This window comes from Anomaloglossus baeobatrachus, chromosome 5 (genome assembly GCF_048569485.1).
Source record: "Anomaloglossus baeobatrachus isolate aAnoBae1 chromosome 5, aAnoBae1.hap1, whole genome shotgun sequence".
NCBI lineage: Eukaryota > Metazoa > Chordata > Amphibia > Anura > Aromobatidae > Anomaloglossus > Anomaloglossus baeobatrachus.
The window spans coordinates 377,336,198-377,349,000 of record NC_134357.1 but is presented as its reverse complement, the minus strand read 5'-3'; the positions used below and the strand labels follow the sequence as shown (position 1 = coordinate 377,349,000).

At 49.0% G+C, this 12,803-nt stretch overlaps 1 protein-coding gene across 1 annotated transcript in view; it reads right to left on the bottom strand.

Moving 5' to 3' along the window:
- DNAJC7 (DnaJ heat shock protein family (Hsp40) member C7) overlaps positions 1-12,803 on the bottom strand; it is a 78,704-nt gene that overhangs the window by 26,985 nt on the left and 38,916 nt on the right. Inside the window, exons 3-5 of the mRNA XM_075350023.1 lie at positions 6,212-6,336; positions 4,643-4,756; positions 4,461-4,535 (exon numbers count right to left, since the gene is read on the bottom strand). Coding sequence (XP_075206138.1) covers positions 4,461-4,535; positions 4,643-4,756; positions 6,212-6,336 — 314 coding nt within the window. The remainder of the gene's footprint in view (positions 1-4,460; positions 4,536-4,642; positions 4,757-6,211; positions 6,337-12,803) is intronic.

The following is a 12,803-nucleotide window of genomic DNA, read 5'->3' as shown; positions in this document are numbered from 1 at the left end:
GTGAAGGCTTAGAGAGCTAGAAATACAGATCTGATTTCCAGCACATTGATCCAGAGGGCTGATTCGGACAGAGTCCAAGCGCCCTGCGCTCCACGGTGGAGATATACTGCTCCCAAGGCGGAAAGACCAGCATCCTGGTGAGGATCACCCGGGACGGGGCCAGGAAGGAGCGTCCCTGAGACAGAGTGGCCGAAGCCACCACTGAAACGAGCCCCTGGTCAGTGGCGAAGCCACCACCCCGTGGAAGGAGGGAGTTCGCGTGTACAGCGGAAAACATCGTCTCAGAGGACGCAGGAGAAACTGGGCAAGGAATCGCTTCCATTGACGCCACCGTCTGACCAGCACCTGTATTTGGTGTCTGATAGAACGACGTCGACCGCCAGCGGAGGAACTACTGATCAACTAAGAGCAGCTTCACAAGTGCCGACAGTCTCGAATTGCGTCCCTGAGAACCTCTGGTTCGAAGTCAGAGTGGACTTGGACAGGATGACAAGCCACCCGAATAGGTTAGAGTGGCGAGAGTGAGCGAAGCACTGTGCTAAGAGTCTGCACTGGATGAAGCCCCGACAAGAAGGCCGTCCAGGGCAAAAGATCACTGCCAATCCCTAGGGGTGCAGGACCCTAATCACAGCTGCCCCAATGAGAATACTCGAGGGGCCGTGGCTAACCCCAAGGGAAGAGCCACGAATTGGACCACTCCGATTGCAGAACGTAGTCAACGCTGGTGTGAAACTGCGATTGACCCCTGCAGATAGGCATCTTTGATGCCGATGGCTGCTAGGGAATCTCCTTGGGTTCTTGATTGATCCGGTGAAAAACACACGGAACAAGACCGAGACTCCATGTGAAAACACCACACCTGACCATGCTTGAAAAGCTAAAGATCCAGGTCGGAAGGCACCGCCCTCTTCGGGGACTAGGAATAGATTTAAGCAAAAATCTCAGAACCGTTCCCAGTCGGGAACCGGTACAATTACTCCATTAGCCTGCAAGAAATGCCACGGCCTGTGAGAAGGCGGCGGCCTTGGAGCCGGGAGGAGTTGACAGAAAAAATCTGTTTGGCGGGTGGACAGAATTCCATCCTGTAGCCATGGGAGATATAATCCCGCCCCCACTGAACGGAGACGTGTTAGAACCATACGTCGCCAAGTGTAGAGAGCCTGCCACCGACCAAGGAGGTTGTTGGCGTGGCTAGATAGCTCGGAGGAAGCTGACTCAGTGGCAGCATTTCCTGCGGTCTTCTGAAGACGCAGCTTCGAGCCATTTGGTTCTATGAACCTAGGCCGAGCTAGAGGACGATCAGATGGAGGAACGGAAACCACCGAAACCTCAACTGATTCCTGCCATGGACAGGTTCCCTGGTTTAGGTTTGTGGCAAGGAAGAACTCTCCCCGCCAAGAGCTTCCTTAATTTCATCCAGTTGGTTCCGAAGAGACTGGTCCCACCAAAGGGGAGCCCAGCAAGGAACCTCTATAGAGGCATCTGCCTTCCATTTCCGAAGCCACAGGAGCCTGCGGATAGCGAGGAAAGTAGCCAAGACCACCGCCGTGCGGTGTCCAGCATGGCAGACCTGGCCTAGGATGAAAAGACTGAAGTCTGGAAGTTCAGGCAACCGTTTTGGGCATAGTGTCCCTGTGAGGGAATGCATCTCCTCCAGAGAAGCAGAGAAGGTACAAAAAAACCGCACTGCTGTAAAGCTGAGGAGAACGAAGCTCCTGCCGCCCCCATACTGACTTGGCCAAAAGGACAACCGGGCGGACCGCAAAACCTTAAGAGAGGAGCCATCAGCCACTGACATAACGGTCCGGGCTGAGCCACCTGAGGTGAATGAGCCCACTTTTTGACCACCATTGGTGGACAGGGGAAACACAGTCCTCAGAATCACGCTTCATGGGAAGCGACTGTCAGAGCGGACCCTGGGCTTGGTCACAGGGGCCTGAAAACTGGAGTGATTAAGGAGCACACGTTGTGTTCTCCTAGGTAAGGTAACTCCGGCGGATTGAGGTCCAGTACAAAATTAATGTACCGTGGGATCCTTATAGAGGTGCCGTCAGCCACTGATACAACTATCCGGGCTGAAAGTCTAGAGACCGGAGGGGCCACCCTTGGCGAATGAGTACACTCCTTGACCACCTCTGATGGGAGGGGGAAACAGGTAGCAGAACCCCGCTTTGGGGTCTGCAGGACAGGCTGTGGGCTTGGACGCAGCGGGCTGAAAACTGGAGTGGTTAAGGAACACACTCCTCGTCCTGTTAAAGGTATACTGATGCCTTTCTGCCAGCGGGGAATACTCCCCTGATACAGGCGGATGGAGGTCCAGTACAAGTATAATGGACGCAATCCAATCATTCGCATCTGCGTCACCTACGGACGGATCAATGTACATAAAGTAGCGTCCGAGCCCCTGGTAGAGACATCCTCCTCGTCTAGTGAATTAGCTCGTAATCGGAGCTGCGGGACGGGGAGGACAGGGGACCCTGCGTCTCCCTGTCAGGAGGACGGGGTCTGAGCCCAGAAGGAGAGTCCTTTGTGAGCTTTGCTGAGCGAGCTGAAGCAGAAAACGCCCTGAGAAGGGGGCTGCATGCTCAGCAGATGCCGGGACAGCCGACCCCTGGAAATAGGATTCCCCCAGGGGTCAGCCACCGAAACCGGAGCAGCTGGAGGGACCACTAATGAGCCTCCAAGCTGAGGGGCCACAGTGGTTATAAGCTCGGTATAGCCGTACGAGACTACCTGCAGTGAAATAAAAACAGCCTGCAGCCTCTCTCTGTGAGACATGCTGCAGAGGTGGGGGCTCTGTCTAGAATGGCCCCCAGCATATATAAACAGATAAAATAAGCAGCTGCACAAACCGGAGGTTGTGGCTGCCAAATCGTTTAAACAGACATGTCTGTGACCTCTAGTCCCTCAGCCCAGGTCCCCACTTGTCACAATGTGGAATCTCTGTGCCTATGCAGGCACAGAGAACGCTGAGAAAATGGCGACCGGAGCGAGGAGAGGGGGCGGGGCCTACTCTGAGAGCGGCAAATGAGGTAGCCAGGGGAGGGAATCCTTCCTCAGTGAGGAGTGTCCCTTCCCTTGTGCTGCGCAGCCGCTAGGCGGAGCCACACTGTCCCTCTGCCTGACTGACATGCAGAGACAGTGGAAACCGAAACTAGGCCTCAGGCGAAGCCGGGGCCTAGAGTAAAACATGCGGCCGGCGTGCAGGCACCCTCGGCGCGGTTCTCCAGTGAAAACTGGAGAACCGTCCGGAAACGTTTACACCAAACATAAAACACACTACCCCAATAAATAAACATAAAGGACCCCTGGAAAGACCACTTTCTGTGGTAATAACGTCTCATATACTTAGCTTGTGAGACGCAGGTTGCCAGGTTCCTGGGGGGTGATAGCTCCGTCCAGCAGGATCCTGCAAAAGGGCTGCGGATGGAGACCGGTCTCCTGCAAAGCAGTGAGAACCGTGTTGGCTCCCACTTCAAGCCAGAGCCCCAGCATGGGATGGTGAAGGAGCGCGGCATGAGAAGGCTCCAGCCTTGGAAATCAACCTTAACAGCACCGCCGACACAGTGGGGTGAGAAGGGACATGCCGGGAGTCCAGCTGGACCCGCTTTTCTTCCAAATCTTTGATCCAGAAGGAAAAATCAAAAATCAAAATCAGAGAATGCATGTGTGTGTGATCCTCCTGAAACACAAAGCAATGAACTGGCTAGGACTGGCTAGCAGGGGGTGTATATGCTATGAGGGAGGAGCTACACGTTTTGAGTGTAGTACTTTGTGTGTCCTCCGGAGGCAGTAGCTATACACCCCATGGTCTGGGTCTCCCATAGGAACGATAAAGAAAAGCCTCTTAGACATGCACAGCTCAGAAGGCAGAGCACAGGTCATTAAAGTCGCAGGCTTACAAGTGATCAAACAACCGCATTTAGGGGAACTAACCAAGTGAAAATAGAGTTGGGGGACTTTAACAATATTAAAAGAACATAAAAGTTTAAAATTAACCCCAATTACTAGCGGCTTAAAACTAATAACTTAGAACATATTTGGTATTCAAGCATCCGTAAAAGTCCAATCTATGAAAATACTGAAGTAATTAACCCCTACAGTAAACACCATGAGAAAAGGGTATATAAAATAAAAAGGAAAGTCACAATTCAAATTATGGATTATGGTCACTAGTAATACGGGCACAAACAGTAACAATTAAGATGGATTTAGAAGTCATAACTTCATATAGAAAAGAACGTAGGTCTGAAACTTTCACTATTAAAAGGGGTTTTCCATTTTTGGAAAAACCTTTGAATTTGAAGCTTTCAAAGCCTTAATATTAGTAGCATTGCTAAATATTCCATTCCGCAGATGGGCATAGTCATGAGTCAGAACACAAGCCTGCCTGCCCACGCCACACCGCAGCAAGAGGAAGTCCAGGAGCGCTAAATCCCCATACAGAGAAGTCATCATACCTTCCGGAAATCCCGCTTCTCAAAGTCGGCTTCTCCGATCCTTTCATACTCTAGTACAGCTGCTGCGTTCTTCAACTAAAAGGAGAAGACAAGATAGTTGGCTGTGGTGCAGTAATCTCCTCTTCTGTGTGAGCATGCCTATCGTGGGTACGTCACCTCCGCCACCGCAGGGCACTTCTTACCTCCTGCCGTGTCTGCTCGTTATTTGGCTCCAGTTCCAGTACCTTCTGAAAACACCGTGTAGCTGCCATAGCATTTCCTAAGGTCAGGTGACACTTTCCCTCTCGTTGATGACCCTAGAAATGTATAAAATTATGAAATCATTACAGGTACACTGCAAAGGATGAAAACCAGAGGACAAATCTGCAAGAACTGAAAATGCTACGGATTTAACTAATTAAGGACTGGGAACTTTTTGCTTTTGCCCTCTCATTTTCCTCTTTTTCTTCCAAGAGCCATATAGTCATAGCTGCTTGAGCTTTTTTTTTACTTTTCACAATATGTGTATATACACGTACACACACACACACACACACACACACACACACACACACACACACACACACGATAGATTGATTTTTTTTCTGGGGAGGAAAGGCTGTGAACAAGGGGTTCAAATTTTTTCTATGTTTGAATGAACCTATCACCCCTCACCTGTGGGGTGGCCCGATATGGTCCGGTGTGATGGGCGACGCTGTTCCCAGCTCTGACGCCTCCTCTATCCATGTGATCACCGTCCTTTCCTTGTGTGGATTACTGTATCCTATGTAATCCACACAGAGGCCTCCATTGTGCTCCTTCTGCCCTGCTGCGGGCAGAGCAAAGTTCTGTAATGTGTAGGCGCGGGGAAAGGACAAAGACCTCCTGCGCATGCACACTACAGAACTTTGTTCTGCCCAAAGAAAGGCATAGAAAAGTGCGCATGCACAATGCCGGTCTGTGTGGATGATGTAGGATGAGTCATCCACATGAACCAAGGAGGCCAGCGATTGCAAGGCTAGAGGAGGCGCCGGACCCAATAGCAATGCCCATCGACCAGACCGTATCGGACCGCCCTGCAGGTGAGTAGGTCACAGGTTCCCTTTAACTGTTAAATAATTTTAGATTGTATTAGCTTCGCAATTATGCAAGCAGCAATACCTGATGTGTTAATTTTGCTTTTCATTTTTATTATTTTGCCATTTTTACACCTAAATAAGAGGAATGCGATTTGAAGAAGACATTATATATTAGTTTTATTATTGCTTTTTTAATATATTTTTATAGTTATAACTAGCCACCTTACCTTAGGGAAAGTATGTTTTACACTGCAATGGCATGGTATTACAATGTAGTGTGAAATTGATGATCTCCTGTGAAGCCCTTCATTAGGCCACTGGCTGACGAAATAACCAAATCAACACCCCCCAATAGCATCACACAGGGGACCGATATCCATCACATCCATTGACAGTTGCATTTAAGAAGTTAACTGATACATTTTGAGCCAGTTACTCTCCAGTGCCGGCAATGTAACACAGCCGGCACCTGCCCCGTAAGGATCGGGTACAGCTTCTGAGCATGATTCTTAAGGTTATAGCGTACGACAGCTGTTCCAAAAGGGTTAAAGTCCAGAGGTCTTTATATGCGCAGATACGTTTCTGCAATGAGTGGATATATTCTCCTCTGCCGTTGTTTCAGGAGCTGTGAATGTATCCTAAGCAATGTGTACACAGCATTCAGACAGAGGTGTGCTCACTTGTGGGACCTACCTTCACAAAGGCGTCATCTAGCCGGACTGCTTGCTGAGCGTCTTCCAGAGCCTCGCGAAACTTCCCAAGCATAATCAGCGTAGCGGCTCGATTTCCATAATAACTGGCATTTCTACTTGAGCAATCTTAAAAAATAAACCAAAATTTGCATATGAGACGATAAAATGTGACCAAACCAAGTACAGAAAGCCTGCAGTTCTAATTCGTATCCATAGATGGCGCCATTCTCACATCAATGGAAGAAACAAGGAAAAACAGAATTTACCTTTGGGTAAAAAAAAAAAAAATAAAAAAATAAAAATTATAAATTAGAGAACTTGCATATTAAAAAGACCCAATTAGAGATTTCAGGTGTCTATAGGTAATTTTATATTACAGCCCTTGAGGAATCTCTCATATCAACTTCCTCTTGTAAATGGATGCAAAGTGGTTTAATCCGAGACAACTTAAAGTTCTTCACATTAAAAAGATGGTAACAGTCAGCAGGTATATAATAAAGTACATGAGATATCTGAACTGACATCAGTGGTGGACAACCTTGTATTAGATGGTGCCACAACGAGGGTCTGATCACAGCCCCCTGCAATCCGGTGAGGAATCTGCAGCGTCCTATACTGCCTCTACAGGGGAAATGAAGCATTACACAGTCCAAGTGAAATTGATGGGTTATCCAGCTAACGATGGGACCCTCTGCCCTTCAGAGGAGCTTACACCAAAAAAAAAAAAAAAAAAAAAAAAGGAGTGTTGTGCTCAGCAGAGAAATACACTCATTTTGTCACTTGAACCCTTAGAAACACACAAAAGTTCCTCAGTAAATTACAATATTAACAAAAAGTGAGAGATATAATATATAAATAATAATTTTATTCATTTATATAGCGCTATTAATTCCACAGCGCTTTACATACATTGGCAACACTGTCCCCATTGGGGCTCACAATCTAGAGTCCCTAAAGTAAAATTATATATATATATATAAATAAATATGTGTAATATATATATATATATATATATATATATAATGTGTAATATATATATATATATATATATATATAATGTGTATATATATATATATATATATATATATATAATGTGTATATATATATATATATATATATATATATATATATATATATATATAATGTGTATATATATATATATATATATATATATATATATATATATATATATATATATATATATATATATATATATATATATATATATATATATATATATATATATATATATATATATATATAAAGCTGAGTGGAGGATACCGGGCACTGCTGATCCCTGTATGGCTAGTAAAGCTGTGCTTCCATGCTGATGGAGACCTGGGTGCGTATCCCAAAGCGAAGACGATACAAAATCCACAATGTAGAGATGAATAGGTCGCACTCCAAAGGTCAAATAAAGGAAATCTGTTTATTCCACGATCACATCAGGGGTACAGGTAGTGAGGGAGGATGAGTGTGTGCCACGTCGGACGACGGCGGCCGTTTCGCAAGTAAAACTTGCTTCTACGGGTCCAGTGCATGCAAAGGTGCTGCATCCGCCCTTAAATAACAGGTGATACGGGTGCAGCGTCCTTGCGTGAATAAAGTGCAATTTAAAAACACATACCAGCTGTACATGTATCAGATTCACATAGAAACTTATTGTATATTAATTCCAAAATAGATTTTAAACAGTCGTTACATACATGGGTATAATTAGAGTGAAAAATTTATCAAATATAATGCTTATTATAGTCTGTCAAAAGACATCACAAAAGAAGGGAATTTTGTTTACTTACCGTAAATTCCTTTTCTTCTAGCTCTAATTGGGAGACCCAGACAATTGGGTGTATAGGCTATGCCTCCGGAGGCCGCACAAAGTATTACACTCAAAAGTGTTAAGCCCCTCCCCTTCTGCCTATACACCCCCCGTGCTCCCACGGGCTCCTCAGTTTTGGTGCAAAAGCAAGAAGGAGGAAAAAGAATTATAAACTGGTTTAAAGTAACTTCAATCCGAAGGAATATCGGAGAACTGAAACCATTCAACATGAACAACATGTGTACACAAAAAAACAGGGGCGGGTGCTGGGTCTCCCAATTGGAGCTAGAAGAAAAGGAATTTACGGTAAGTAAACAAAATTCCCTTCTTCTTTGTCGCTCTATTGGGAGACCCAGACAATTGGGACGTCCAAAAGCAGTCCCTGGGTGGGTAAAATAATACCTCGTAAGAGAGCCGTAAAACGGCCCTTTCCTACAGGTGGGCAACCGCCGCCTGAAGGACTCGTCTACCTAGGCTGGCATCCGCCGAAGCATAGGTATGCACTTGATAGTGTTTCGTGAAAGTGTGCAGGCTCGACCAGGTAGCCGCCTGACACACCTGCTGAGCCGCAGCCTGGTGCCTCAAAGCCCAGGACGCGCCCACGGCTCTGGTAGAATGGGCCCTCAGCCCTGATGGAACCGGAAGCCCAGCCGAACGGTAAGCTTCGATAATTGGCTCCTTGATCCACCGAGCCAGGGTTGATTTGGAAACCTGTGACCCTTTACGCTGGCCAGTGACAAGGACAAAGAGTGCATCCGAGCGGCGCAGGGGCGCCGTACAAGAAATGTAGAGTCTGAGTGCTCTCACCAAATCTAACAAGTGCAAATGCTTTTCACATTGGTGAACTGGATGAGGATAAAAAGAAGGTAAGGAGATATCCTGATTGAGATGAAAGGAGGATACCACCTTAGGGAGAAAATCCGGAACCGGACGTAGAACCACCTTGTCCTGGTGAAACACCAGGAAAGGGGCTTTGCACGACAATGCTGCTAGCTCAGACACTCTCCGAAGAGGAGTGACTGCTACTAGAAAAAAACCACTTTCTGCGAAAGTTGTGAGAGGGAAATATCTCTCATTGGCTCGAATGGTGGTTTCTGAAGAACCATCAGAACCCTGTTTAGATCCCAGGGTTCTAACGGCCGCTTGTAAGGTGGAACGATGTGACAAACCCCCTGCAGGAACGTGCGTACCTGTGGAAGCCTGGCTAGGCGCTTCTGGAAAAACACAGAGAGCGCTGAGACTTGTCCCTTAAGGGAGCCGAGCGACAAACCCTTTTCCAGTCCAGATTGAAAGAAGGACAGAAAAGTGGGCAAGGCAAAAGGCCAGGGAGAAAAAACCCTGAGCAGAGCACCACGACAGGAAAATTTTCCACGTCCTGTGGTAGATCTTGGCGGACGTTGGTTTCCTAGCCTGTCTCATAGTGGCAAAGACGTCTTGAGATAACCCTGAAGACGCTAGGGTCCAGGACTCAATGGCCACACAGTCAGGTTGAGGGCCGCAGAATTCAGATGGAAAAAACAGCCCTCGAGATAGCAAGTCTGTTTGGTCTGGTAGTGTCCACGGTCGGCCGACCGTGAGATGCCACAGATCCGGGTACCACGACCACCTTGGCCAGTCTGGAGCGACGAGGATGGCGCGGCGGCAGTCGGTCCTGATCTTGCGTAACACTCTGGGCAACGGTGCCAGCGGAGGAAACACATAAGGGAGCTGAAACTGCGACCAATCCTGAACTAAGGCGTCTGCCGCCAGAGCTCTGGGATCTTGAGACCGTGCCATGAACATTGGTACCTTGTTGTTGTGCCGGGACGCCATGAGGTCGACGTCCGGCACCCCCCAGCAGCAACAGATCTCCTGAAACACGTCCGGGTGAAGGGACCATTCCCCTGCGTCCATGCCCTGGCAATTGAAATAATCTGCTTCCCAGTTTTCCACGCCTGGGATGTGAACTGCGGATATGGTGGATGCCGTGGCTTCCACCCACATCAAAATCCGCCGGACTTCCTGGAAGGCTTGCCGGCTGCGTGTGTCGCCTTGGTGGTTGAAGTATGCCACCGCTGTGGAATTGACCGACTGAATTCGGATCTGCTTGCCCTCCAGCCACTGCTGGAACGCTTTCTGGGCAAGATACACTGCCCGTATGTCCAGAACGTTGATCTGAAGCGGAGACTCTTGCTGGGTCCACGTACCCTGAGCCTTGTGGTGGAGAAAAACCGCTCCCCACCCTGACAGACTCGCGTCTGTCGTGACTACTTCCCAGGATGGGGGTAGGAAGGATATCCCCTTCGATAATGAAGTGGGAAGAAGCCACCACCGAAGGGAAGCTTTGGTCGCCTGAGAGAGGGAGACGGTCCTGTCGAGGGACGTCGGCTTCCTGTCCCATTTGCGTAGGATGTCCCATTGAAGGGGACGCAGGTGAAACTGCACGAAAGGGACTGCCTCCATTGCTGCCACCATCTTCCCCAGGAAGTGCATGAGGCGCCTCAAGGGGTGTGACTGGCCTTGAAGGAGAGATTGTACCCCTTTCTGTAGTGACTACTGCTTGATCAGCGGAAGCTTCACTATCGCTGAGAGGGTATGAAACTCCATGCCAAGATATGTCAGCGATTGAGCCGGTGTCAGATTTGACTTTGTAAAATTGATGATCCACCCGACACCCTGGAGAGTCTCCAGGGAAGCGTCGAGGCTGCGTTGGCATGCCTCTTGAGAGGGTGCCTTGATCAGTATCCAAGTACGGGATCACCGAGTGACCCTGAGAGTGGAGGACCGCTACTACAGTAGCCATAACCTTGGTAAAAACCCGTGGGGCTGTTGCCAGGCCGAACGGCCGTGCCACGAATTGCAGGTGTTCATTTCCTATGGCGAAGCGCAAGAAGCGCTGGTGCTCTGGAGCAATCGGTACGTGGAGATAAGCATCTTTGATATCGATCGACGCAAGGAAATCTCCTTGGGACATTGAGGCGATGACGGAGCGGGGGGATTCCATCCTGAACCGTCTGGTTTTTACATGTATGTTGAGCAGTTTCAGGTCCAGGACCGGGCGGAAAGACCCGTCCTTCTTTGGGACCACAAACAAGTTGGAGTAAAAACCGTGGCTCAGTTGCTGAAGAGGAACCGGGATCACCACTCCTTCCGCCTTCAGAGTGCGCAGCGCCTGCAGAAGAGCCTCGGCTCGCTAGTGAGGCGGGGATGACCTGAAGAATCGAGTCGGGGGACGAGAGGTGAACTCTATCTTGTAACCGTGAGACAGAATGTCTCTCACCCAGCGGTCTTTTATTTGTGGCAGCCAGGTGTCGCAAAAGCGGGAAAGCCTGCCACCGACCGAGGATGCTACTAGAGGAGGTCGAAAGTCATGAGGAAGCCGCTTTGTTAGCGGCGCCTCCGGTGGCCTTTTAAGGACGTGACTTAGACCGCCATGCATCAGAGTTCCTTTGTACTTTGAGACCTTTTGGACGAGGAGAATTGGGACCTGCCCGCGCCCTGAAAGGACCGAAACCTCGACTGCCCTCTCCTCCGTTGGGGTATGTCCTGTTTGGACTGGGGTAAGGATGTATCCTTTCCCTTGGATTGTTTGATGATTTCATCCAGACGCTCGCCAAACAGCCTGTCGCCAGAAATTGGCAAACTGGTTAAGCGCTTTTTGGAAGCAGAATCTGCCTTCCATTCCCGTAGCCACAAGGCCCTGCGGAGTACCACCGAATTGGCGGCCGCGACCGCCGTACGGCTCGCAGAGTCCAGGACAGCAATAATAGCGTAAGACGCAATTGCCGAGGTCTGGGTGGTAATGGATGCCACTTGTGGCGCGGCCGTGCATGTGGCTGCTTCAATTTGTGCTTGACCTGCTGAGATAGCTTGTAGCGCCCATACAGCTGCGAATGCTGGGGCAAAAGAAGCTCCGATAGCTTCATAGATGGATTTCAACCAGAGCTCCATCTGCCTGTCAGTGGCATCCTTGAGCGAGGCCCCCTCGTCCACTGCAAGTATGGATCTAGCCGCCAGTCTGGAGGTTGGAGGATCCACTTTGGGACACTGAGTCCAACCTTTAACCACGTCAGGGGGAAAAGGATAACGTGTATCCTTAAGGCGCTTAGAAAAAACGCTTATCTGGACAAGCATGATGATTCTGGACTGCCTCTCTGAAATCAGAGTGGTCTAGAAACATACTCTGTGTAAGAGAAGCTGACTCCTCCGCCAGAGGAGCTGAGGGAGAAATATCCAGCATTTGATCGATGGACGCAATAAGAACGTTCAGTATGGCGTCCCCGTCTGGAGTATTAAGATTGAGAGCGCCCTCAGGATCAGAATCCTGATCAGCTGTCTCCGCATTATCAACCAGAGATTCCCCCCGCTGAGACCCTGAACAATATGATGTCGAGGGAAATTCTAAGCGAGCCCGCTTAGTCGGTCTGGGGCTGGGGTCTAAGTCAGAACCCTCAGCCTGGGATGTATGAGATACCCCGGGAGGACATTGTTGGTCCAACTGAGGGGGGCCAGGGAACAATGATTCAACAGAGTCCCTTTGCTGAGATACCGGCCTGGACTGCAAGGCTTCTAGTATCTTAGCCATAGTCTCAGAGAGTTTTGCAAACTCCGTCCCCGTCACTAGGACAGTGTCAACAGGTGGCTCCCCCTGGGCCCCTCTTAGCAGAGGCCCTGGCTGAAGAAGTGTCACAGGGCCGAACATTGCACACAATGAGGGTCAATGGAACCTGCCGGCAGCTGGGTCGTACAAGCGACGCAGGCAGCATAATAAGCCTGTGTTTTTGGCACCCCTGCC